A 24607-nucleotide genomic window follows, 5' to 3' on the forward strand; every position below is an offset into this window, starting at 1 on the left:
ATGAGACGTCTGAAGAACAGGCGTGTTTTGATTGAACACGGAGAACGGGGAAACCGAATAAAAACGTGTTAGCATCCTGAATAAATCATCAGAAATGCCCACATTAAGAACACAGCATTAGTGCAATAATAAGCTCTGCTACTCCCATACGGTTGCACGCTGACCCGGCGTGGGAACGGTTAAGTCTCCCTCGGCACCTCCCCCGTCTCCTGGCAGGTAAGGTTTTTTTTTTCCCCTTCCCAGATATAAATGATCAACAATCTATACGGAAATGCCAACCCCATGTCCCGGGAGACACGGCTGTCTTTCAGCGGCTCCCTCATTGCCGTGACTTTCCCCGGATACAATGTGTCCGTTTTGAGCAACTCTGAGCAACTTGTTTCCTGCCGGACAGCGACACACAGGTGCGTGGACTTTTTTTTCCTGTTAACTTGAATTGTGTTGTTGTTTACCGTGTCTGTCGTCCTTCTCTATTGGGGGTATATAGACCTATAGACTAACCTATATAAGTAAACGGTATATTAGCAAGTGGCGGAGGAGGTGTGTTTATTTACTAGAATTGCTTTTTAAGTGTCATTCATCTATTATTTTTGCCACTTCTGAGTTGAATTATTTCCTATTCCATGTCTTACCTGGGAAACTTCCACGCCAGTGCTAATTCCTGGAGGTTTGTTTAAAATCACAAGAGCAATGCTTTATGTGCGCTGTGGCGCGAGCGCAGATGTCGGCAGCGCTGCGCAGATCTGCGGAATCCGAGCGATCCCATTGGTGGAGACTCGCAGGGCTGCGGAAAACTGCGCGACACGGACGCAACCTTGCTTTTTTGGGGGGTCTTTTCACGGCGCTCCCGGTCGCTGAGGTGCGCCTGTTTGCCCGCTTCTCTCTCGGCAGGGGCAGGGCAGTGGTGCACAAAACAAACATGGCTATCGGATTATGAGCGCACAGCTCTCCTGGGACTGAAAACGGATGGAGCAAAGCGGGAGGACTAGCCGAAAGCAGCGAGGCAGGGTTGCGCTGCGTATTGCTTTATCAGTAATCAATGAGTAACCGAAAACAACATGGTGTTGCCACGAAAACTGCCAAAGCACTTTTACGCTTCTGTTCAAGTGGTTTCTCTTCTACATGAGTAACTGTTATACCTAGCATGTCAGAGTCCGGGACAAGTTCAGGCTGTGACATAAAGTTGGACAAATCTTGTCTGCAGCGGGACAGTGCTTTACACATTGTGAAGGGGACAGCCGGGCATTGTGGGAAATGTGGCCTGTCCTTCACTTTTATTGGGACGTTGATAGGAGAGAGAGTTCCCACAGTTCCCCTTTCTGGCAGATGAATGTTCTCTCTCTCTCTCTTTCTCCTCTCTATGTGATTTGAAAGTGATAATGAATGATGAGAAAATGTTATTCCTGTCCCCCCCCCATGCCTCATTTGATGATATTGCTGCTTTCCCCCTGAAGGTGTGCCAGCCAGGGTCACGACCTCCACTGCTTCACCGAGTCCGCAGATAAGTTGGAATCCGGTGACGCCAGCTCGGTGTGTGTGTGTGTGTGTGTGTGTGTGTGTGTGTGTGATAGAGCCCCTTTGGTCACAGAAGGGAGAACGCTCTCCTCTCTTCACCAAGGAGTTTGAGAGGTGACGGCAGTGGGGTGCTCGGTGCAGTATCGGGGTGTGACTGACGGCACCGTCCTTTCTCTGTTACCGTCATGCACAGTTTGTGCAATCACGGCTGTCCCGGGGCTCCTGTGATGCCATCTCCTCACTCCACCCTAGATGACAAAACTAAACACAAATGCGTGCAAGAGTCATTAGCCCAGGTTGTGCAAATATAAGCCTTCAATTGAGGTTTAATCCATGTCAGTTTTTGCAAGCTGTATTCTTGTACTGAATGATACTTCTTGGGTGGATAAGTGGACTGGTTAGGTGGTGTGAGTGCGCACTCTTATGAACTCCACATGGCTAAGATGCAGGTTTTTTTCTAAGCCACCAAGCGTGACCTATGTGGGGTCACATACAAGAGCCTGATTATAGGTCATTAAGCCTTCTTTGGCCATGGGAATCCTTTTAAGTCTTGCTGTGTGTCCAACTGACTTAAACTTCAACTGGGGAAAAATAACACCATGGCAAAAACAAAAAAAAGGGGACAATCTTAAATTAGAAAATTTGAGCAAGCTACGTTTTTAATTGGGGAAACTGGTGAAGGTAGGCATGGTCTGATGGTTACATTTAGGTACATTTTAGGCGAGCATTGTTTTGAGTAATGCAGCAACATTTTCACTTAAATTAAGTCTCAAAATTAGGGTTACATTTTGGTCCAGGTTACGGTCCCCTTAGGAGTTTGTCTTTAAAATAGGCCAGGTAACCTACTTGTATAATCCAGTAGGGTATAATAAAATGTTCAGCATAATGATTCTATATCCTGTTTAGGTGTTAGGCTGATTCATTATAATTTTTATAAATGCCTCGCTGAAATGAAATGTGGGTTTCTATGTTCAAGAGCAGTAGGTGACCTATGTAAAGACATGCCAGTTTTAAGTTAAAATATTTGGCAGCTCACCATTCTCAATCGAACTCTGCCAGAAACGCATTTTATTTCAATAAGGGAGAGGTTTTTTTTTTTTTCTACTTATCAAAAGTTCCATGGCACCTCTGTTCATGGCTGAAGGCAAGCCAACGCACCATGGTACTCTGAACCAGAATAGGAGAGCACTGCATTGGAGAGTTTAGGTACAGGAGTTGTGACGAGCTTCGGAGAGTCGCAGTGTAAGCCAGCTGGGGACTGGTGCCTTTTTCACGGGCACATCTGACCCAACCCTGTTACCTGATGTTTGAGTTTAAACTTTAAACTTAGTTTAAATTTTTTTTTTTTAATCAGTATATAAATAGCAGTGGCAGTTAAAATACATTAAAAATACTTAATTAATGTATTAAGTATTTATAATGTATTTAAACCTAGTAATAGGGTAGACTGATGGTACGTGAAGACTAGCTCAGTTAGCTCCGCCACCTGGCCCTGCTCGGCTCAGAGCCAGTACCAGGTAAGGAGCAGGACCGCAAATTCACAGCCTGGTTCAGTGTCGGCTCGACAAAATTGTCAGTGCTGTACTGCGCCGCACCTCGCCAACCTGATTCTGGGTTGGAACGGATATGCCGGTGGAAAAGGTGTATGGGAGGCGGGCACCAGGTGTCCAGCGATGTGGGGTGTTTTGACGCAGCGCAGTACATAAATAAGCAGGGAATGCTACTTGTCCTACTGGTTCCACAGCCGCTGCAGGTTTCTGCCTGCCTGCCTGCCTGCACACTGCAAATCTCGCTTCCAGTTTAGTTTCGGCTCAGAAATCCCCAAGTACTCTCCCCCCGCCCTTCCCTCCTTCGCTCTCTGTGTGAGTGCGTTAAATATGCACTTTTGGCTCAAGTCTGGCCCTTAGTCCTGCCCACTTCTTTCAAAGGATTTTACTGACGGGCATTAGAGAAGAAAAGCAACCAAGAGAGGTCAGTTAAGACCTTGGCACCCTTTGCAAACAGGCAGGGAGTTTATGCTTGAACATCCTGTTCTGAAGCCCGGTTTCGAGGAGGACACCGCTGCCTGGATTATTGGGTCTCCGCAGCAGGGTGCAGGGCTGATAAAAGGCCTGTACGGAGTTCAGTTTCAAAATGGTAAGATTCATCGCTGACCTGGAGGGGGCATGGACACTTTACTGGTCCAGACTGAGGTGGATTTAGTTAACTGAAAGAAAACTGACAGGGATGTCGACAAGACCTGTTACACAAACCTGTTGGGAGTGGGGTGCATTGTTTATGTCCTGAATCCTGGAGAGATCTCTGGGTTGTTTTATGGATATATTGGAAATGCAATGGCTTCTTGGAATGCTTTAATGTGCCTCAGTCTTGTGCTGTACTGTTGAATGGTTGAAGGTGTGTAACCGAATTTGCAACTTGAAAGATAGGAAAATGCATTTTTAATTTGATAAGGGAGCACTGCGGTTTCTTATTGTAAATAGGTAGCAGGGGGAGACACCCTGACTTATTCAGGGTCTCTCGGTGGGTAATGTTTACCTGAAACCATGCCTAAATTCCAGCCCATTCAGTTGATAGCTTAATACAACAATCTACGGATGATTAATTTGCCATGCGATTTAAGCAACCATCCCACGCACACACCACAATCTCTTTCTCAGCTCTCGCACCCAGTTGTATTCTGTGCTTGCAAACTTCCAGCAAAGTATAGATTAAGAGAATCATTGTATGCTGGCCAGAACACCCAGCATCATTTCATATGCATAATAAACAAACTAATAAATGTAAAGGAAACCGTATCTATTATTCTCTGTACTTTTATTAGTTTATTTTTAGTACATTGTGTTTTTATGATGTGCCAGTTTGCGTACATGTGAAATGTGCCTGTCTGAAGCACCTCTGCCAGTTCTAAATCAAATCAGAGATTAATAAAATTTTATTTTCTTGTATTCTAGTTACTAATTAATTGAAAACCCTACAAAAGCAGTTGGACTAGATCAATGTCCAGTCCAGCCGCTGTCCCCAGCAGTGTAACACTTTCTATTATTATTATTTTTCTTTCTTAGCAGACACCTTTATCCAATGGACACTAAGCATTTTAAAACATTACAAAAGCACAGTAATACAATTATATGAAATACTATTGTTGTAGCAGAGGAAGGCTAAATCTGTCTCCTGCACATCCACCCTCAAACCGGATGGCTTCACAACCAGGCCTTTGTTTGTCTGAAGCGCTCATCAATTATTGAATTGCCCTGAGTCAAGATCACATGAATAATGAAGTAGCCGGTTGTAGCTGGCTCGTATTCCTTTATTTAATTTCTTCAAAGGCATTTCTTACCTGTTGCCGCACCATTGATGTTTATTGTGTGCCATTTGTGCTCACGGTTTTTGCTTGTGGTTGGACATGGGATTGGTACTGGGTAACAAGTTGGGACACCGCTGTATTGCTCAGCCTGGAATGTATGGGACATATTTTGACATGCTGTGTCAGTCCCTGTCACCCCTGCATTGTGTAGCGCAGTATCAATGACTTGGGCTGGGTTGGATAACCTGTATCAGTGATACTCTGCAGTGCTGTATTCCGGTGAGAGAGAGGGAGAGAGCTGTGCTGACTCACATCCCGTCTACCGGTGTCGGGTAATGGGATATCACGTGAGTTTATAAGCGGATTCACTTGAAACCTGTAACGCTAATGCAGAGCAAGGTTTTTTTTTTTTTTTTTTTTTTGGTTTGTTATCCGCTACTCCATTCAGGTTAGATTCTGTCTCGAACATACCAGACTATACTTAAGGCAAAAGGAAAAGGTGGTGTTCAGTCTCTCAAACAAAGGGTGGGAGAAGTGAAGTCAATGCAAATCTGCCTTTCAGGGGAGAAAGGCTATAGTGGTTTCAGTTTGGTTTTCTCCCTGTTGGCGACACTGTTGCACCACAGAGGTATTCCCTATGGTACCCTTTACATGTACGTATGTATTAATAAAAATAACGAACACAAGCTGAAAGCCTCAGAGATCCAGGTCTGAGATGTTCCTGGCTGAGGGGTCCGAAACCTTGCCTTGCTGGTCAATGATCGCCCTGCTTTTCACTCCTGTGGTGCACGGGGTTGTGGACCCAGGCATATAACACGGTCTGTATCTCCAGCGCCCTGAATGCTAGGTGCGTACTATCCCCAATAGGAAGGCCAGAGTCCCTGTGACTGTAAAAGCATTGTTATGTACTCGCACCTGGATGAGCAACACCTGCTCTCCGACCCTGAGCTGCACCTGAGGCCTTTAAGGTGGCCTTGGCGTTGTAGTGGTAGCTGTCCCACACCCAGCTGACTCCATTCCACCTTAAATCTTTCCAGACAGCCTACCCCACTGCCCTGCCTGAAGGGGAACAATGTTGGGCGGAGTTCAGGGTAGCCTCAGGTATTTGTCTCTCTGGTATGTTTTTTTTTTTTTTTTTTTTCCCCACCCCCTCCCTGACTGTGCTCGTCTGGTACAAAGAGGCTGGACCCAGTGCACCTCCTGTCACCAAAACAAAAGCCTTCCACAGACTTTCTCCTCTCCAGCCCTCCCGCCTGGCCGGGTGGGAGTTCAAACCGGCCAGAACTACAGCAGGGGAAGTCGGGTCCTGTCAAGTCTCGTTTCGATTTCGGAGATTTGATTTTAAGCTTTTGCTTCATATTTTATATCTGCTGAATCTGATTTTTATAGTTGTATAGTTTATTACAACTGGTGGTGGAATATGGGTCTTCAGTAGAAATTATCCTGGTATTTTGGTGGGAGCAGAGTTACAGGAAAAACTGGGGACTTTGCACCAATCATTACATACAAAACAAGGATGGCTGTTAGATTCAAGGATGTGGTGAGTAAACTGTTTCCAGCTGAACAAATGCAGTCAGGACTATTACTCTTCCAGAAATAGCAGCTGATAAAGTCCCTTGGTGTTTTGTATCATTGCATTATTTTTATTAAACTGCGATCTTAACGTTCAGGTTCAGTCTATCTTTTTCAGAACACTGCTGTTTGTTATCGGTTTTAAAAAAGTAATTCAGAGGGGCACAACAGTTTGCAGTTTGCTCTCACAGGTGCATCATCAAAACCCTCTTCTCTGACGTCACTCTTTCCATCCTAATCGAACAAACCCCTCTTGAAGGTTATAGAAGTACAAAATGCATATGGTTTGTGGCATTTCTCTTGCTCTTGTTATCTCTTGGTGCTGGGTACATTAGTGTGCCTTTTACCTTTTTGAGATTGTGGAAGCAGATTATTTTTTTTTGCGCCACAGCACAAATATTTACAGTTCTGATGCAGGACTGCTGTCAAACTCTCATTTCTGCAATACTGCTGTTGACTCTTGGATAAAGTTGTAACCGAAGCTGCCGTGACCCCGCTGTCCTTTGCTGTGCATAAGCCCTGAATTAGAGCTGCCCACCCTCTCTTGTGTTCGTGACTCTGTTTCCTTTAGAGTTGTTATCTAGAGGTAGCCATTCAAATTTAAGTTTTGTACTGTATTTAAATTCCTTCCCAGTGTTAGTAATTCTTGCCTGAGGTGAAGACTAGTGTAGTATTTTGCTCTGAATAGGTTAACTGCAGAAACAGGTCTGTCCTTTGTACTTAAGTTAAGTGTGCCATGTTTGTTGACACTACTACAGTAAGTCTATTGACTAACATTACAAACAGTACAAACATTCCCACAGTGCTTTGTACTTCACTGTGCTTTGAAAATGTGTAGTGCCATTATTAGTTTTTAAAAAGTATTTTCTTTTGGAAGACAGCCGCTTCCTGTGTGTAAAATGTGGCGATGCGGAGAAGTGTTATTGTGGTATTGTGCAGCCACCACAGTCGGACCATTTGTTGATCTGTGAGCACCATTCCCTACACCTTTCTATTCAAAATGGGTTTGGTAGAAGGAGGACAAGTTTTTCAAGCTTACATTTTTTTGTTAATGTATCTCTGCTTTAGCTTACAGATACCATCTAGCATTTTCAGATCTTCAATCAAACCTATTCAACTTGGACCATGGTCAGACTTTTAGCTATTGTTGAAACAAACGAGAATAAAGCTACATCACTTTGGAAGTCAAGATCCCCTTTACAGCACTTCACACTTTTCTTGTATACAATTGCCATTGTCCTCTGAGAAGCCTTTTCCTGGGCAGTCCTTAATTGATCAATTCGTTCTCTTAACAAGGTTTTGGGCAGGAAGTAGGGGGAAATATACATTTTAAATGGCAAGTTAGGCCATAGTGGGAAGGTCTGTCTCCTTGCATAGGAGATGTAATCTTCAGGTGAGATGTCCTGGGGCTTGTGGGTTTTCGGTGGAGTCGTTCAGTAATCAAGATTAGCAAAGTGTGGATCATTAAGGCTCGGACCTTACAAAAAGAGCAGCAACCGAAACGGCCAGGCTTGAAACTGAACAGACACGACTACATCTGTGTTTTATGGCTTGACCTTGTGTATCGCATAAAGGAAGGCAAAAACGTATTCAGTAGTTGCTGAGTTTTGGTTAGCATCGTGGGGAAAGTGAAATCACTCCCATCGAAAAGCATTGTGGTCCATGAAAGCGCTCTGGTCTGAGGAGTTCTGCGGAGTTAGGGAAACTCCATAGGTAGTATTTGAATACCTAGGGCTGGCGATGCAAAGGTATTCAAAATAAGGCGACGCGTGTGAAAAGGCAACAGCTTGTCTTTGTGTACCCTCCTAAAACCTGCAGTGAGTCGCACTGGTGGGCACTGGGAGTCTGATCGATTTCCAGGTGTAACCTTGACATCTCGGGACTCTCTCCACCATCTGTGGGTTTCTCTTTCTCTTTTCTGCTCAGCCCCTTCCTTGCTTTAGTGGACTGCAAGCCTGGCTGAGTCTTACTTGTTCCCTACACTTGCCCTACAACACTACTGGGACTCTGATCCAGATTCCTTAGGCACACTATGGTGGAACTTTCTTAACATAAGAGAGCGCACCCCCACCCCTTCCCCGATCAATTCTATCCGCTTACTTGGATTGCTTAGCTGCCGATTATGAATTCAGCAGCTTGAAACAGTAGGGTGGGTGGTTACCGTAGCACATGCTTTTGGTTGACTGCATTGCCATCTGACTTTCACTTTGATTGAGGAGCACATTATTGTCATTCATTTACCTGGCTGTGGCTTTTATGGGAAGCAGTTTACACGGGTGCCTGGTTATACAATGGGGGCGGGGGTTACAGGTGGAATTAGAATTTGGATCCCATTCACTACAGTAAGACATCAATGTGGCTGTAAGTAAGTTAGAAATGACCATCCTATAAATAACTGATGCATAAATTTGACTTTTTTTTTTTTTTTAATTAGATTTCATATTGTCCCGCTAGTGTAATCTGGGAATTAAAGAATTTTGTGAGGCAAACTGCTGTTTTATTGAAAGAACAGCAGCAACAGCAAGGACTAGATGTACACATTAACACTGTAGTTGAACTGTTAGTCGCCTACTGTACCTGCAGCACACGGCACAAGAACAGTGTTCAGATATAGTACCGCTAGCAGTTGCTGGACAGAAGCACTGCACAATTAGTGCAATTAGTTAATTCAACAAAAAACAAACAAAAAACTGGAGCCTCTAACTTTTTCTAAATTATTTCTATACTTATTTTTTGTGATCAAATATTTTTAGAGGGGGAAACAAATGATTTTTCCTTTTTCAGGGTTTTTAAGTGTAGCTTTCAAATGGAGAGTTTAAAGTATGGAGACTAGACCCCATTTATTTGTGAATTTGCAGACTTATTTTGCACTTATTTGTTGGTTCACTTAATTGCAAATTGTACAGTTTGCTTTCTCAATTGATGTTTTATAAGCACAAAGTTCTATTTGTTTTGCAACCTACAAAAATAGTCTTGAAAAAACTAAACCTTAAAACATGTTAAGAGTTGTTGTTTTAATGGAATTTGGTGCTAAATATTTGAGTAAAATAACTTCAAAAGTACCAGGAACTCAATTTGTTTTATTACTGTTCTTAATGTTTCTTTTCTGGTGGTATCCTGTCAGTATCCAGTATCGTGATCCAAAAAAAAAAGGAGCAGGAATTTAATTGCATCTTGGCAAAAACAAAGGGAGGATTGACTACGATATGATGGGAAAGTTATGTGGTGTTCTGCGTGTGGAGCACACAGTTCTATACCAAATACCAAGCAGTTTCAAATTTGTACAGACTAATTTAAATTGAAAGATTTTTTTGTTTTGTTTTTAAAACCTTTCTTTAGCAAATGTACTAGTGTAAATCTATGATTTACTTATTTCACAATGTAGTGAAAAATAACTTGGGCTAGTAATATTTATGTTGGGCTACATACAATTTCAGGCCACTTGCCAGCTGGCTAGTACCATAAGTTCCAGCCCTGCATAAACATGAAAATTGCCAGAAGCCCGGGTAGAGGGCACTGGGTTATGATGCGATATGCCAGGCATGTAAAGAATTGCACAAGAGTTCAGTCCTTTCACCTGCAGATTGTCACTGCGGTCTCTTGATATACAATACTGTACAGGAGCCACCTGTCTTCTCGATCTTGATCAGTTTGCTTCAGTGAAACGGAAGTGCCGGAAAAAAACTGTCAGCAAAGACCGGATTCCTTGAACTTACTAGACCTGAAATGTGCTGACATCAGCCAATTAACTCGCAGCGTTACCATGGGACATGTGGTTTGTTTTGGGGAAAAACAAAACCTTTTCAACTAAATGTTAGCATAAAGTCATCGTTGGTTTCCTTCTGTAGCAGCACTACTACTTTTGCTGCCAATAGCAAAGGGAAAGTAATTATTATTTGCATTTGGAACGGGTCCTTTCTTGTTGCCTTGTATCCCAGGTTGGTTGTAAGCCGCAGTGCTTCTGTCCTTGTTTTGAGCCTTCTGGACACAATCCAGCTGCGGTATTTAATTTTCTGTGAAACAGCCTCCCTAATATGAGTTTGTCATCTGGTGTTATCCTTCAGTAATTCATTTCCACTGTCTCTTTAAAAATAAATAAATAAATAAATAAATAAATAAATAAATAAATCGAACTTGGATTAGTGCATAACCTGGACAGCTGTTCCTTAGATAAAAACATGCCCTGCATCCTCAAGTAAAGCAGTGCACAAAATCTCTAAACATAATTAGAAGTAAAAAATCAGAGCAGTGGGGGTCCTTCCTGACTAGTTTGTGAAAGTGATAAGATTGGAGACATAGGGATGGAAAGTGATTTATTCTTGAATATATTATTTCAATGAATAAACCAATCTAGAGTGACATACTACAGGGGGTCGCGCTGTTGAGCTGTCCTACCTCACACCCTGTCCCACACTGTGAGTTGGCTGGTGCAGGTGGGAACATGCCTACATAGCTGCCAGCTGGGCTGTCTGTAGAATGGCCTGGGGGGGCTACAGGATCACCTAAGGGAGGTCACCCACACAGAAGGGTCCCTTTCAATATCTAGTCTCCACCACATCTTGTTTCTTTTTACACATGATTCCAATCTATTTCATGTGCCCAGCAAGGAGGAAGCCTATAAGAACTGGCATATACAAGATCTGGGGGAGCTCAGGATCCCATGATGGGACCCACCTCCGGGGACGGTCAGTTCCCCCTGCTGGAGCCCGAGTCCAAGATCTTTTAACCATTTTATGAATGATTGTTTTTAAAATGACTTTTAAGAATGAATTTTTAACTGTTTTTAAAGATTTAGTTGGTTTTAAAACACAAATTGTTTAGGGTTTTTTTGGTTTAGTTTTGTTATTTTTTTGTCAAATACATTGTCCGTTTTGGATTTAATTTTAAATGCATTGGACCTTTTTTGTTTGTTTTTTTATTTTTACCTTTTTAATTGTTTCTTTATTTTGTCCAATGCATTTTCAGTTATTTTCAATGTATTTGACTTTTATGTTGGTTAGCAGTTTTGCTTTAATCACGTTTGTTTTGTTGTTTTGTGCACTTGTTTATTTAAAGTTAAGTTTTGTTAAATCACAGAGATTTTAAAAATTTTAAGTGATCTTAAGAATTGTATTTTAAAAGTTTTTAATCATAAGTTAAAAATTTGAATTGTTTTTTTTATGTAATGTAAAATACTATAAACAATAAAACAGTATTTCATGTGCCCAGCAATGCAAAATCACACATTGGGCTTTCCAGCGTTTTGGGACTTTTGGTTCCCCGTGTGTGACTGGCTTATGGACAGCGTTAATGATATTTTTATTGTGTAATGTGACTAAATATCCACCCTAGACTGCCCTAATTGAGCTCCCAGACTGACTGTGCACTGCCCAACAAACGTGCAGCCTGATTTGGTGCAGGATCGGGTGTACTTTCAAACACAGAGGAGTCCAGCGGTGCCTTTTGCAATCCTAACCGTATTGTATTGTTTCTCCCCTCTTTGTTCTGCAGAACCCAGAAATGGAGGAGATGACAATATGGGAGCAGTATACCATCACGCTGAACAAGGTGAGTGCTTATCACTTCTCCATGTGTCGGGTTTGAGGTCGACAAGAACTGGTTTTGGGGATCGTAAGCCACTTATTGTTGCTGAGCCTGTCATATCTTATCTAATATCCTTAATTATGAAGGCCTAGCCTTCTGTCCTATGCTGAGCCATGTGCACTGAGGGCCCTGGTTTTGTGAGAGTGTGAAACAGAGGGTCTGTGTTGTCCTCTGCAGGATCCCAAGGTGGGTTTCGGGCTGGCTATAGCGGGGGGACGGGACAAACCCAGTTCGAGCGGAGACATCTCGGTGGTGATTTCAGACGTGGTGAGGAATGGGCCAGCTGCGGGGAGGCTGCAGTGAGTACCTTCTTTTTATTACCCCCCTGCTCAGTACAGTCCACAGTCGCGGGTTGAAGGGTTACTAGATTGTCAGACCCAGATTTGAGGAAACGGTGCTTTTTTCAAATACAGAAACCAACTTCTATTTCAGGTTGTTCCAGCTTCCAAATCTCTGCACTTTCACAAACATTTGAGTGAAATCCCAGTGGAGTAATTATATTTATTGATTTTAGTTTTCTTTTTCTTAAGTTGCTATGTAGAATTTAATTTATTCACCTGCACTCCAACCTGTATGTAGGAGGGATTGCTGACTTTTAAAGGCTGATTTATGCGCGGATGTCATATGTAGACGTTCGCATAGGTGTCTGCCAACATACTTGCACGTAATGTTGACGCATACATCACAGTCTACAGAAAACAAAGAAGAAACGCAGAAACGGAAACCAATTTTCTATGGTGCACCTAGGGTTGCCAACTTTCTATCATCCAAATATGGGACAGAAGGCAGGGTACCAAAGTGGTGTGGGTATGGTGTTGTATGGATGTAAATCAACACGTACTGTTAATGACACGTTACAGAAACTACACACGCATAGAAACAAATTGCATCTTGTATGTGCAGATCTATATTGTCTGGCTATAGTTGGCTAGAGACTTAACACTATAACAACCATAGATAATTTTTGTGTAGTTTTTGCAATTCAAAAGTAAATATCTCTGCATATGTGACTTTCTCCTGCATATCCGTTCTTGCGTTACTAAATATTTGAATGAAATGCATACATGGTGTTTCAGCTGTAAACTCCTCAAAATTAATAAGCTATAAATACTTACTTCTCCAACCGTCGGACCCGCAGTTTATGCGGTAGTTTATAGCCTACTGAATATAATATAGCCGACAATATGAGCTTTGTAATAAAATGAGTAACTGTGAAAGATTTATAATCATGTTGATTTGGTGAAACATGTTTTTATACACAATAAATAATGATAATGAATATATGATATTAGATTTGCACCTGATATAGCTCTCGTCTGTCTGTCCTGATCAGTTCAGCAAGTTTCTAACTTTCCTTTGGAATTCAGTCTTGGTCACGTTGCAAACCCAGGTCTCTGGATCAGTTCCTTAGACAAATGCTAATTCTTTTGTAGTTAGGTGTAGGGCTGGCGACAGGTTGACTGGTGCACAAAATGTATTTTTCCATCCATAATTTCACGGACATAATCCATAATCCATTCTGTCCACAGAAGGCAAAGTATATTTACTTTTCGTCCACAAACATGCCAAGCACGAAATAAGTGGGCATTTTGTGGGACAAAATGCGAATTATGTGCATGAAGTTATGAACCATAGTTCGCACCATAGTTTTGAGAGACGTCTGCACATGTCCAGGCCAGATGAGGGGAGTACAGTCTATTAATGCGACAAATGTGTTTCATGGATGAGGTCACCATTTCGTTTATCTGACCTGCTGCAGCGCATACAGCCAAACATTGTACACCAGTCGACCCACCACTGAGCAATTGGCTGCGGCTCTTGGAATCTCCCAGCTCAACCAATCAGCGCTTGCTTGATGCACAGGACTGCAGAGACGTGCTATGCGTTGTTGAGATTTCGGAGGAGTCCACGTCGGCTTCCCTGCGAGCCTCTGCAAGCTACGTTTACCCAGAAACCCCTTCTCTGCATCGCTATGCAGAGATGCTTACGTGTATCTTTGCAGAAACATAAATCAGTCTTAAGGTGGGTTGGGTTGTGTTGTACAAACGTACATGGATATGAAACTGTACTCTTGCCCTTCCTGTAGCACCAAGGATCGAATTGTCATGGTGAATGGCATCTCCATGGACAATGTCACCTCTAACTTCACCATCCAGCACCTCAAGAGCTGCGGCAAAACAGCCAATATTGTGAGTACATGTTGAGTAAAACTTGTATTTATTCTTTTGATATCTTCACATGTTATGTTGAAGGTTTAAAATGCCAACTGTGGAATCCATTGAGATATATTGGTCAATGTATTCAAACCTCATTTTAAACCCAGTGTTGTTGCGTTCACTCTCTCTCTCCTGCCAGACGGTGAAGAGGCCGCGCAACATTCAGTTGCCCGTTACCACCGCCAAGCCCTTGGCCTCTCGCTCGGCCTCCCGCAACAATGTCGTGGAGGACTTCCCCTCCGAGCCACGCACTCGCCTGTACTCCGACTCCGGTAGTGACCGCAGCTACGGCCGCACTAAGGGCCGCAAAGAGGCTGCGGTGCGCAGCTCCACCCCCGACCGCAACGGCCACGCCTTGCCTCTCATGTCTGGGTTCAAGAGGCTGCCCAACCAGGACACCATGAACAGGCCCATCCGCGCAACGCTCCTCAAAAAGAAGGCCTCAGAAGGTGGGTGCCCCAGGGGTTATCTACAGGATGCGATCAGATGCTCCTCTTGGGCTGCATGTCCACAGCAACGCATTAAGAAGTATACTGACTGTTTATCCCTACGCTGAACTTTTTTTTTTCCTGTGATGTTGCAGAGTACGGCTTGAAGCTGGGCAGTCAGATTTTCGTAAAACACATGACCCCCACTGGACTGGCAGCCAAGGAAGGCACTCTACAAGAGGGAGACCTCATCTTGAAGGTCAGAGGTCACATGGTTTCATTGTTGGGAAAGGGGGGCTTCCCAATCCATGCAGTCAGCACTCAGGACTGTATAGGAAACACATGGTGTCGATTAGAGGAGTCGCTTCTAATTGGAGTGAGGTTGTTAGTGGAGTTGCACAGGGATCAGTACTAGGGCCTTTGCTTTTTCTAATCTATATTAATGATCTGGACTCTGTGATAGTTAGCAAACTTGTCAAATTTGCAGATGATATAAAAATAGGTGGCTCAGCAGATACAATCTTGGCAGCACAGGCTATTCAAAGGGACTTGGATAATATTCAGTTGTGGGCCGACACCTGGCAGATGAAATTCAATGTGGACAAGTGCAAGGTATTGCGTGCAGGTAAATGTCCATTATAATTACACTATGGGAGGAATAGACCTGAAAGAAGTATCGCATGAGAGTCTACGTGGACTCCTCACTTTCTCCATCCAAACAATGTGAAGAAGCAATAAAAAAGGCAAACTCAATGCTAGGGTATATTGTCAAAAGTGTAGAATTGAGCACAAGGGCAGTGATGTTCAGACTGTACAATGCGCTAGTTAGAGCTCATCTGGATACTGTGTGCAGTTCTGGGCTCCACACTTCAAGAAAGATATCGCTGCTCTAGAGGCAGTTCAGAGGAGAGCAACCAGACTTATTCCAGGTCTGAAGGGAAAGTCCTACTGAGAGACTGAAGAACTGAACCTTTTCACCTGGAACAGAGGAGACTACGTGGGGACTTGATCCAAGTCTTCAAAATCATGAAAGGCATCGACCACATCAAACCTGAGGAGCTTTTCCAGATCAGCAGGGACACGCGGACCTGGGGACACAAATGGAAATTGGGCTTCAAGGCATTCAAGACGGAAAACAGGAGACACTTCTTCACACAGAGAGGCGTCACAATCTGGAACAAACTCCCCAGCAATGTGGTTGAAGCTGAAAATTTGGGAACATTTAAAAACAGACTATATAGGATCCTTGGATCACTTGGATATTAATGGACACCAAATGAGCATGATGGGTCGAATGGCCTCTCGATTGTACACTTTTTAATGTTCTTATTTACGTTAATGGGACAAATCCCTAATTTACTCCATTATATCTGTGTTTACCATTCTTCGAACTAGAGAAATTTCAAATCGCCTACATATGTCTTGTTGGAAAGATTTATTGACCTCTGACCCCTGTCCTGTTGGCAGATCAATGGCATGACCACCGAGAACCTCTCCCTACTGGACACCAAGCACCTGGTGGAGAGGTCAGAGGGCAGGCTGTCCATGGTGGTGCTGAGAGACGACCGCCAGTTCCTGGTTAACATTCCCGACATCGAGGACAGCGAGCCAGAGAGTGACGACCAAAGCAGGGGGGACAGCTCAGAGTTGGAGGGTGAGCGAGGGATTTGATTTCCCAGTAGAAGAGGGAATATTGTGCCATGGATCGCAACTACAGTGGATGATACCATCTGTTATGGTGCTGTGAGCTTAAAACACACAAACCAACATCCAACATCCTACATCTGTGTCTCCCTTCCTCTCCCCCTTCCTCGCTTCTGTCCAGACATCTCAGATCTGGATTCCCACCCCCGTCCCACCAAGAAGAAACAAAGGAGCTCAGAGAGGAAGACTCGCAGGTAACCACAAATCCACAAGGGGTGTCTTTTTTTCCCACCTCCAGTTCCAAAAACAAACAACCCTTCAGATCCAAAGTGATTTTTGGATCGCACCACTTGGGGTTCTCATGAACATTCTTCTAATCCCTCCCTTTCTAGAGCTCGTTCTGAGGCTGCTGCCCTAGAGTCTGTCCCTGTTGGCAGAGGTGAGTCTCCCTTACCCCCCCGAACCCTCCACTTCACTGCCGGCCCACCACGGACACCGGGCAGAGGCTTTCTAGACTGAGAGACAGTGTGTTGATAAGAAGGCAGTGTCAATTAATTCCAAAACTGGCAGAATTCCCAGAAACAAGGTCTTGGCTCTGAAAAGGGGAAAATGTATTCTGTTTCCTGATTTGCAAACTGTAATCAGTGTAGTGTAATAAAGAGATGCATGCAACAGGGCCCTAAATCTGTATATGGATTTCTCCTCCAACTTTTCTGCTCAGAGGCTTCAGACTCCGAGTCAGAGCCCAGCCGCACGCCCCTCCCCAGACGGGACATACCTGACAACAGAGCCCCCCGGAGCAAATACAGGTAGGGATGCTAATCTGGGTCATGTGTCCGATAACCCCACCATTCGAATTTGAATTCCTGTTTAAGAGCACTCTTCAAATATTGTACATCAGATGGGAGTTAGGGAGGTGGGTGCATGGTGTGACTGGAGCCTCGCCTCATGCTTGTGGGCAAGGGAGAAGGAAAGCGAAGACCAGGTGGCACCTTTCGCAGCTTGAGAACCAAGATCAACTTTTTTCTCTCCATCCCTTGCTTCCAGAGTGCTCCCCGAGGCCTCGCTTCCCAATCCCCGTGCTTCTCCCCTCGCTAACGCACTGGACTCTCCTCGCTGGGGCACCGCCTCCAGACCTCCTTGGAAAGGTGAGTTCCAGGGCACCGAAAGGGTTACCCACTTCACAGCCTGATGCCTTCTCCTAGAAACGTTCTTTAACCGGCACTAAGGGCAATTTGAGCGAGGGGTGCAGTGATCTTGGAAACTGTCTGTGAGATATAGTAAACTATTTTGTGAGGAAGGGAGGATTTTAATGTATTTATTTTTACATCCTGCAACCTCCCAACTTCACCCCCTTCTTCTCTTCTCTTTCTTTCTATCGCTCAGAGGTTTCCGAATCCGATTCGGACCGCAGCCCCTCGCCCCCGGTGCGGCAGGACACTCCCAACGTGAGGGGCAACCTGGACCGATACAGGTAGGGCAGCTGGAGACAGGAGCGTTGGGGGAGAGGGAGGGAGAGGCACGATAAGGCAGCACCGCGCACTGCTGGGCTCTGACCTAAGCTGGTGAATCCGATCCTCATCGATCGCGGAAATGGAGCTCTGTGATTTCATCTGTGCCGGATGCTCCTGGGACCGCTATCTCCTCCATCTCGTACATTCTAAAGCACTCTCCTCTCGTTCTCTCCTGCTAGAGTTCCAGAGCCGACACAACTCAATCTGCCAGCATCGCCCCTCTCTCTCCAGCAGGACTCCTACCGACGAGGACCCTCTCTTGTCAAGCCTGCTCCACAAGGTCGGTCTTCAATATTTCAAGTTCCTGGGATTGGGGGGGGTTGTTTTTTGAGAGCTTAGGCATCGGATCTCTCTGTACTCCTGGGTAGATTCATTTACTGTATCTTGTTCTGCATTTTGCTTCACTGCCTGCTTGATCCTATGTGGGTTTTTTTTTGATAACCACAAAATGTGACCTTGATTAAAGTAGCTTTGAGTGTGCAGTGGGTTTAGGTGTTCCCCGTTCCTTAATATAATTTGACAACTAATCGCATATTTCGCAAGCTGGCTGGGACCTAATCGTACACCGACAATGTTTTGATCTGATCTCTGCTGTTTTTCAGATCCTTCGGACTCCGAGTCGGACCCTGGCTCGTCGAACCCCTCCAAGTGGGACACCTCCGAGACGACTAAATATGCCATTCTTCCAGAAGTGTCGCAGCCCCGAAGTCATGGCCCGCCCCCCACAGTGGAGCCCCCTCGCTGGGTACAGCCCTTGGTAGTACCCCTTGAGCAAGGTGGGTCTGAGCGCTGAGTGGACCGCCGAGTGTTGGGGTGTAAGGACAGGAGAGGATTTTTCCCACCGTGAAAATCATTTGAAAAAAACACTAAAGAGGCAAAAGTTGAATTCTCCCCCTCTCCCTCTCTTCCTCTTCAGACTCGCAGTCGGATGACAGCCCTTTGCCAAGCCCCAGGCAGGACACTCTTGAGAGCAGGGACCGATACAGGTAGATGTGGGAGGAGCCAGGGGAGAGGGAGATTTGTGTTTGTTAGAAAACCGAATATGTCACACACAAATCCAATCGAGCAAAGGAAATAAATGTCCCTTTTTCGGAAGCTCAAAGGTTTTCCAGTTTCATTATGCTCTCCCTCTCTCTCCTTTCAGAGCCCCTCCGGACGTGCGAGCGCCCTCCGTCTCTCGCAGTAATGATTCCACTCGCTACGGTCTGTCCCCAGCCAGGCCCACTATAGAGGGTAAGTCCCTACCACCGCCCCCAAGCCCCGGATCTTCGTTCTCCGGCCTTGGAGAACAAATCTAGCCCTGTGCTGATTGTGAATTTCCCTGTCAGTTTACGGTCTAGTCAATCTGACCTGCGCTTTCCTCCCTCATTCTCTCCTGAGCAGACTCTTCAGAGACAGAGTCCGAGCGCAACTCCTTGGTGCCCGGGAGCACGGATTACCAGGGCAGAGACCGGAGTCTGGGCAGCAGCAGGTACCTCTACCCACATGCACGTCCTATCGAACTCCTTGCACTGTCCAGCCAATGACTCTGGTGTGGTACCTGCTCTTGGTACACAAGGCAAGGACGTGAATAACAGGGGTTTTGAGACACTGATGTCGCTGCTTCTGCTCTGTCTTGTAGCCTTATACCACCGTCCAATGGCATGATCCGCCCAGGAGTGCAAATGATGGATGTCCCAGAGCTGCACGGTAAGCATTGGTTCCTCCCCCAGAGTTGTTTGTGCAGCGGCACTGGGGCCCCGGGAATGATAGAGCTGATTATTACCATGGTATCGGACAACATTCACTGTGAGACACCCAGATTGGGAGGGGCCAGGGAAAGTAATGTCATGGTTTTCTTTTCTGAAGCTCTAATTGGCAAAGCAGTGCCACCTTGAGGATGCTCGGGTTGTTGATGCATATGTCTATTTTCAGCCCGGAGAGAAGAGGAGCCAATCTATTCGGTGCCCCCAGACTCTCCTCTCAAGAGAAGAGCTGGATCAGGGTGAGTTTCAGATGTATACAGTGTTATGAGTCTAGCGTTCAAATGCAGTAACCATGATAAAGCAAAAGAATGAAAATCAATTCTTGTCAGAACTTTTGCATGATGAAACCAATTCACTCTTTTCCTCCCTCTATATCTCCTCTCTCTTCCCCCTGGACAGGTACAGCTCAGACCAGCGGACGGTGGAGTTCATGAAGGAGAACAGCATAGGGCTGCGGCTGGTGGGGGGCAACGATGTGGGCATCTTTGTGGCGGGGGTGCAGCCGAACAGCCAGGCACATCAGCAGGGCATGAAGGAAGGGGATCAGATCCTACAGGTGGGGGGGGTAACTCTAACATGAACCCGAACGTAATGTCTAAAACAAAATTAGGCTTTTTGAAAATTTGCTTCCGCCTGGGTCATGATATTTTGCTCATTCTTGAACCATCTTCCCTTTCCTTGGCCCCTGCCCTGGGCTCTGACAGGTGAATGAAGTTGATTTTGGACACTTCACCCGGGAGGAGGCCGCCATGTTCCTGCTGAACATCCGTCGAGGGGATCATGTCATCATAGAGACGCAGAACAAAATGGACAGTGAGTGTTTTAATGCAGCGGACTGCTGTTTGAACATCCTATTGCTGGTGTCTCTGAAAGCAACCCAGTGTGCAGAATGGTTTGTCTTTTCAGCTTCTGTTCTTAACCTTCCTGTCGCTGCCTCTGTGTCTCAGTCTACAGGAAGGTCCTACAGTCCAACCTGGGGGACTCCTTCTACATCCGCACGCACTTCGACCAGGAGGCCGAGGGGCCGAGCGGCCTGAGCTTCACGCGGGGGGAGGTGTTCCGCGTTGTGGACACAATGCATTGTGGGAAACTGGGCACATGGCTGGCGGTGCGCATGGGCAACGACCTGCACGAGCTGGACAAGGGCACCATCCCCAACCTCAGCAGGTCAGTCTCTGCATTTCTCTTTTAGTGTCTGCGTTTAAAGATGGGTACGCTCCTCGGTCTGAGACAGTCGCTCCCTCAGGGCAGAAGCCATTGCCAGCTTGGAGCAGGCCCAGCGGAGCAGTGGGGGGTCTTCCCAGGTGTCAGGGCCCCGGGCTGAGTTCTGGAAGCTACGGGGCCTGAGAGGGGCCAAGAAGAACCTGCGCAGGAGCCGAGACGACCTGTTGCAGCTGACCATCCAGGGCAAATACCCGGCCTATGAGAAGATCCTGCTCAGAGAGGGTAAGGAGAGAATTTCTCTGTCAAACAGGGCTGTGTAATGTGTATCCGTATCAAGAGTTAATTGTGAGTTGCCCTGGATGAGAAATCTAATACATGCATTCTTGATTTTACAGCCACTTTCAAGCGTCCCATTGTCATCCTGGGTCCTCTGAATGATGTGGCCATGGAGAAGCTGGCCAGGATAAAGCCTGATGAGTTTCAAATGGCTGGTAAGTGGTTGGGAGAAATCAATTCCATTCTGATGTTGAATTTCATTCTGGCTTAATGTCGGGAAAGATTAGAGATAATTCTCTCTCTCTCTCTCTTACAGAGATGGTTCCTCGCAGTGGGACAGAAGGCTCATCCTCTGTGATCAAACTGGAGTCCGTGAAGCGGATCTCTGAGCAGGTGAGAAATTTCCCCCACAGCTCGTGTGCAGCACAGAGCCGTGTTTTTTTTTTTGTCTCTGTATTGCTCACCTCTCCTGTCCACCTTCCCTCCCCTCCCCTCTCAGAACAAGCACCCCCTGCTGGACATCACCCCCACCGCAGTGGAGCGGCTCAACTACATCCAGTACCACCCGCTGGTGCTGTTCCTGGACCCGCACAGCCGCAAGGACGTGAAGGCCATGAGGAAGCGGCTCTGCCCCGACTCCAACAAGAGCTCCCGCCGGCTCTACGCTCAGGCTCTGAAGATCAAGAAGTACTGTGCACACCTCTTCTGCGGTAAGGGGCCCCCTTCCCATCAACCCATCTCTGTGTCCCACTCGCCTCTAACACGACCTCTTGATTCTGCCAGGCTATTCTCCCCCTCGCCCTTTGACCCCGTTCTCGAACAGACTGAAGTCCTCTGCTTCTCGAGTCGCCATCACAAACCTCTCTCTCTCTCTCTCTCAGCCCGCATCGACCTGCAGCCCGGCTCAGACATGTGGTTCGATATCGTACAGGACACAATCCGCAACCTGCAGTCCAAGCCGGTCTGGGTATCAGAAGTCACGGTAAGGGGCGCCCAATCATGAATCAAGATCAATACCAGCCTTTTTGTGTGTGAGCCCTGTCATCAGCCCTGTCCAAGCTGCTCAATCTGGCTGCGATTGGTGTCTGCTACATCCCAGGCTTGGTTTTGGTTTTCTGCTCTCCGTGCCGGCAGCCTGCTGTGTGTTACCAGCCTGTTCTGGCTCCTGCCACGTGTAACAGTCTCTCATCTCCCTTCTGCAGCTTGAGGGCGGCGAGGCGGAGGAGGAGGAGCGGGAGCTGGACGCCCTGGGCCGCACGTACTCCTCCGACTACCTGAGCTGCACCAGCCGGGCCGCCAGTGACTATGAGAGCACGGATGGAGAGGGCTTCACGGATGAGGAGCTGGACGAGCCCCCCGGGGAGGCTGGGGGGCGGACGCCATACATGGGGGTGTCCCTTGCCCGCTCCTCGGAGCCGGCCCTGGAGAGGGACAGCTCGGCCTCTGACCGCGCCTCCAACGGCCCCCGAGAGCTGCCACCAATCCTGCATGTCCCGGAGCCCCAGTCCCGGCTGCGCTCCCCCGGCCTCGCAGACCCCCACGTCCCCTCGCCCGTCAGCTTCTCCGACGACTTCTCTCAGTACAGCGACTCCGAACCCCCAGACTTCAGGGCCCCGAACCCCCCGTCTCCTGTGACGACCCTAGATCCCCCACCTCCACCTCCGGCTGTTCAAGAAGAACTCAGTGAGGTATTGTACCATCTGACATCATGATTATTATTATTTGGTATCCAATATATCCGACAATAGACTTCGAATTCGTGTTTTTTTTCATGAGATATCGTGGCAGTGAAATATTTTGCCTCTGTCTGTCTTCCAGCCCCGCAGAGCCGAGCCTCAGGAAAACAAACCGTCCCAACAGAAGCTGATTGTGTGAGTAGAGTGTAAATTGATCAGACAAGGGATTGAGTTTCAGAGAAGATGATTTAAATGTAAACCGATTTGCATGCTGAGAATAGAAGAAAATCGACATTGACTTATCTTTCTTTCTCTCTCCATGGCAGCCTGGCCCACCACGAGGCCTTGCAGTGGAGACGCTCTCAGATCCGAGGCAGTGACAGCTCAAACAACGACGACAATGACGACGCGGATGACATCGACTGGGGCCCGGCCACTGAGCTCTAGGGCCCAGCGCTCCTGCCGGCACAGCGCTGAGGGGCGGAGGGGACTGGAGGGTGCGGTCTTCTGGGACTGCAGCGGAATATACCTGTAAAAAAGACCAACGCCAAAGAAATTATAAATGCAGGCCCGCCGAGCTGAGGAGCTGTGAGAAAACGACTGCCCCTGGTCTGTTTACAGCATGGGCACCTGGGTGTCTGTTTCAGCTCCGGGGATGATCTCTGTAAGGCCTTGGGAAGTGCCTTATTGTACTAACAGACTGTATATATTTTTGGGGGGTCCAGAATTGAAACCCATCTGTTCCGCAAGAACTTATGACATCGTATTCGATCATGTGACTCGGTCTTTGGAGTCGCTGCATTTCTGCCATCCAGGATTTTGTCGTTAAGTCTCTTGGATGATTCCTTGTGGGATTGTTTTCTAACCGGTGGCGGCTGCTGTGGATTGTGTGTGTTTTTATTGCAGTGGCAGCTCTCCGCTGGACTCCCAACAGCACAAACGCATTCTCAAGTAAAGTGTATATTTTTTATTGGTTATACTTTTAATCCCTTTTTTTTTTAAATCCACCCCTGTAATAAATGGTATCTTGGTGGTGGCAAATTTCAGCCTAGTGAAAAACGGTATCCCAGGAAAGACAATTCCTACCTCCTCATAAATAGCTGTTTATTCCGTGAGTAGGCGTTAAAGGATACGATAAGTATTTGAACATTTAAACATATCAGGTTTTTATAGATGTGTGTGTATGTATATAAAACGGTATAAATTAACAGTATCGCGGTGGGGAGGCACATTTTTATATTAAAGCATGTGCATTATGGGTGAAACGACTTGTGCAACTAAAGCATGCTTGAAAACCCTTGCTCTGCCCACTGTGCTCTAGAGATCAGTCTGTATGAATGTAAACCAAACCTAATGACACCCTGACCGTTCTGGCTGGTCTCAGGCTTGTTCTTTGTGATGTGTTCATGTTCTATTTCCCTACCAATGGCTCCACATTTTTTAAAAACGCAAGTTAAAAATATATATATAGCAGTTTTTTAATATTCCAGTTTGTTTATTTTTTTTAAATCTTGCACCCTTGCTATGTTTTTTTTTTATATAATGGTTTACATGTTGCAGATAAAAGTGAATTATGTTTTGTGCTGATAATCATTATTGGGCTTTGTTTTTCTCTGATTTTATGTGCCAATAGAGTAAATATTTAAGTTTGAATTAAATTAAGTAAAGCCCCTTTGACATCCACAGACTCGCACTGCAGTCTAATTTTGAATATGATGTGTGATTTCTCTCTTGATGTGTGGAAATGCAGTCGTGACAGACATTTGCAATGCTATTACTCTGTACTGTAGTAGCTGCCGACTACCGCTAGTGGGCAGTAAAGCAACCTTGAATGAAGCGATTCTTGACAAAGTTGCATTCATTTATAACATAACATGAAATCCCTTTTGTTTAATCTCTCGGATTGTCATTGTTAATTTCCCTGTTGCCCCTGTTAATTAAAAGCATACAAATCAATACGGGACGGTTTC

The 24607-nt window shown here is 45.9% G+C and overlaps 1 protein-coding gene across 4 annotated transcripts; it reads left to right on the top strand.

The window, feature by feature from the left end:
- Positions 1-211: 211 nt before the first annotated feature.
- On the top strand, positions 212-24593 carry tjp3 (tight junction protein 3). Of its 4 annotated transcripts, none has more exons than XM_066696061.1 (30): positions 212-404; positions 11882-11938; positions 12152-12273; positions 14061-14163; positions 14330-14639; positions 14774-14877; positions 16086-16272; positions 16444-16516; positions 16655-16701; positions 16984-17071; positions 17310-17410; positions 17649-17736; positions 17956-18056; positions 18379-18552; positions 18693-18762; positions 18921-19009; positions 19160-19247; positions 19398-19465; positions 19691-19760; positions 19921-20077; positions 20226-20334; positions 20469-20688; positions 20768-20967; positions 21081-21176; positions 21278-21354; positions 21461-21671; positions 21843-21943; positions 22164-22649; positions 22780-22832; positions 22964-24593. In XM_066696061.1, exons 2-30 carry the CDS (start codon positions 11891-11893, stop codon positions 23082-23084), a joined length of 3762 nt encoding a protein of 1253 aa, XP_066552158.1. In that variant the 5' UTR covers positions 212-404; positions 11882-11890; the 3' UTR covers positions 23085-24593. The 4 variants fall into 4 exon arrangements, with proteins under 4 accessions (XP_066552158.1, XP_066552157.1, XP_066552156.1 ...); XM_066696060.1 differs by lacking the exon at positions 212-404 and adding an exon at positions 3326-3651; XM_066696059.1 differs by lacking the exon at positions 212-404 and adding an exon at positions 6015-6359.
- Positions 24594-24607: the final 14 nt, after the last annotated feature.

This window comes from Amia ocellicauda, chromosome 22 (assembly GCF_036373705.1).
Source record: "Amia ocellicauda isolate fAmiCal2 chromosome 22, fAmiCal2.hap1, whole genome shotgun sequence".
In the NCBI taxonomy this organism is placed as follows: domain Eukaryota; kingdom Metazoa; phylum Chordata; class Actinopteri; order Amiiformes; family Amiidae; genus Amia; species Amia ocellicauda.

Excerpts from the sequence above, each read along its gene's own strand:
- tjp3 (XM_066696059.1), top strand. The coding sequence starts at position 6,336 with ATGGCTGTTAGATTCAAGGATGTG. Across the intron at positions 6,360-11,881 it reads CTGTTAGATTCAAGGATGTG|AACCCAGAAATGGAGGAGAT; the intron begins GTGAGTAAACTG and ends TTTGTTCTGCAG. Across the intron at positions 12,274-14,060 it reads CCAGCTGCGGGGAGGCTGCA|CACCAAGGATCGAATTGTCA; the intron begins GTGAGTACCTTC and ends CCCTTCCTGTAG.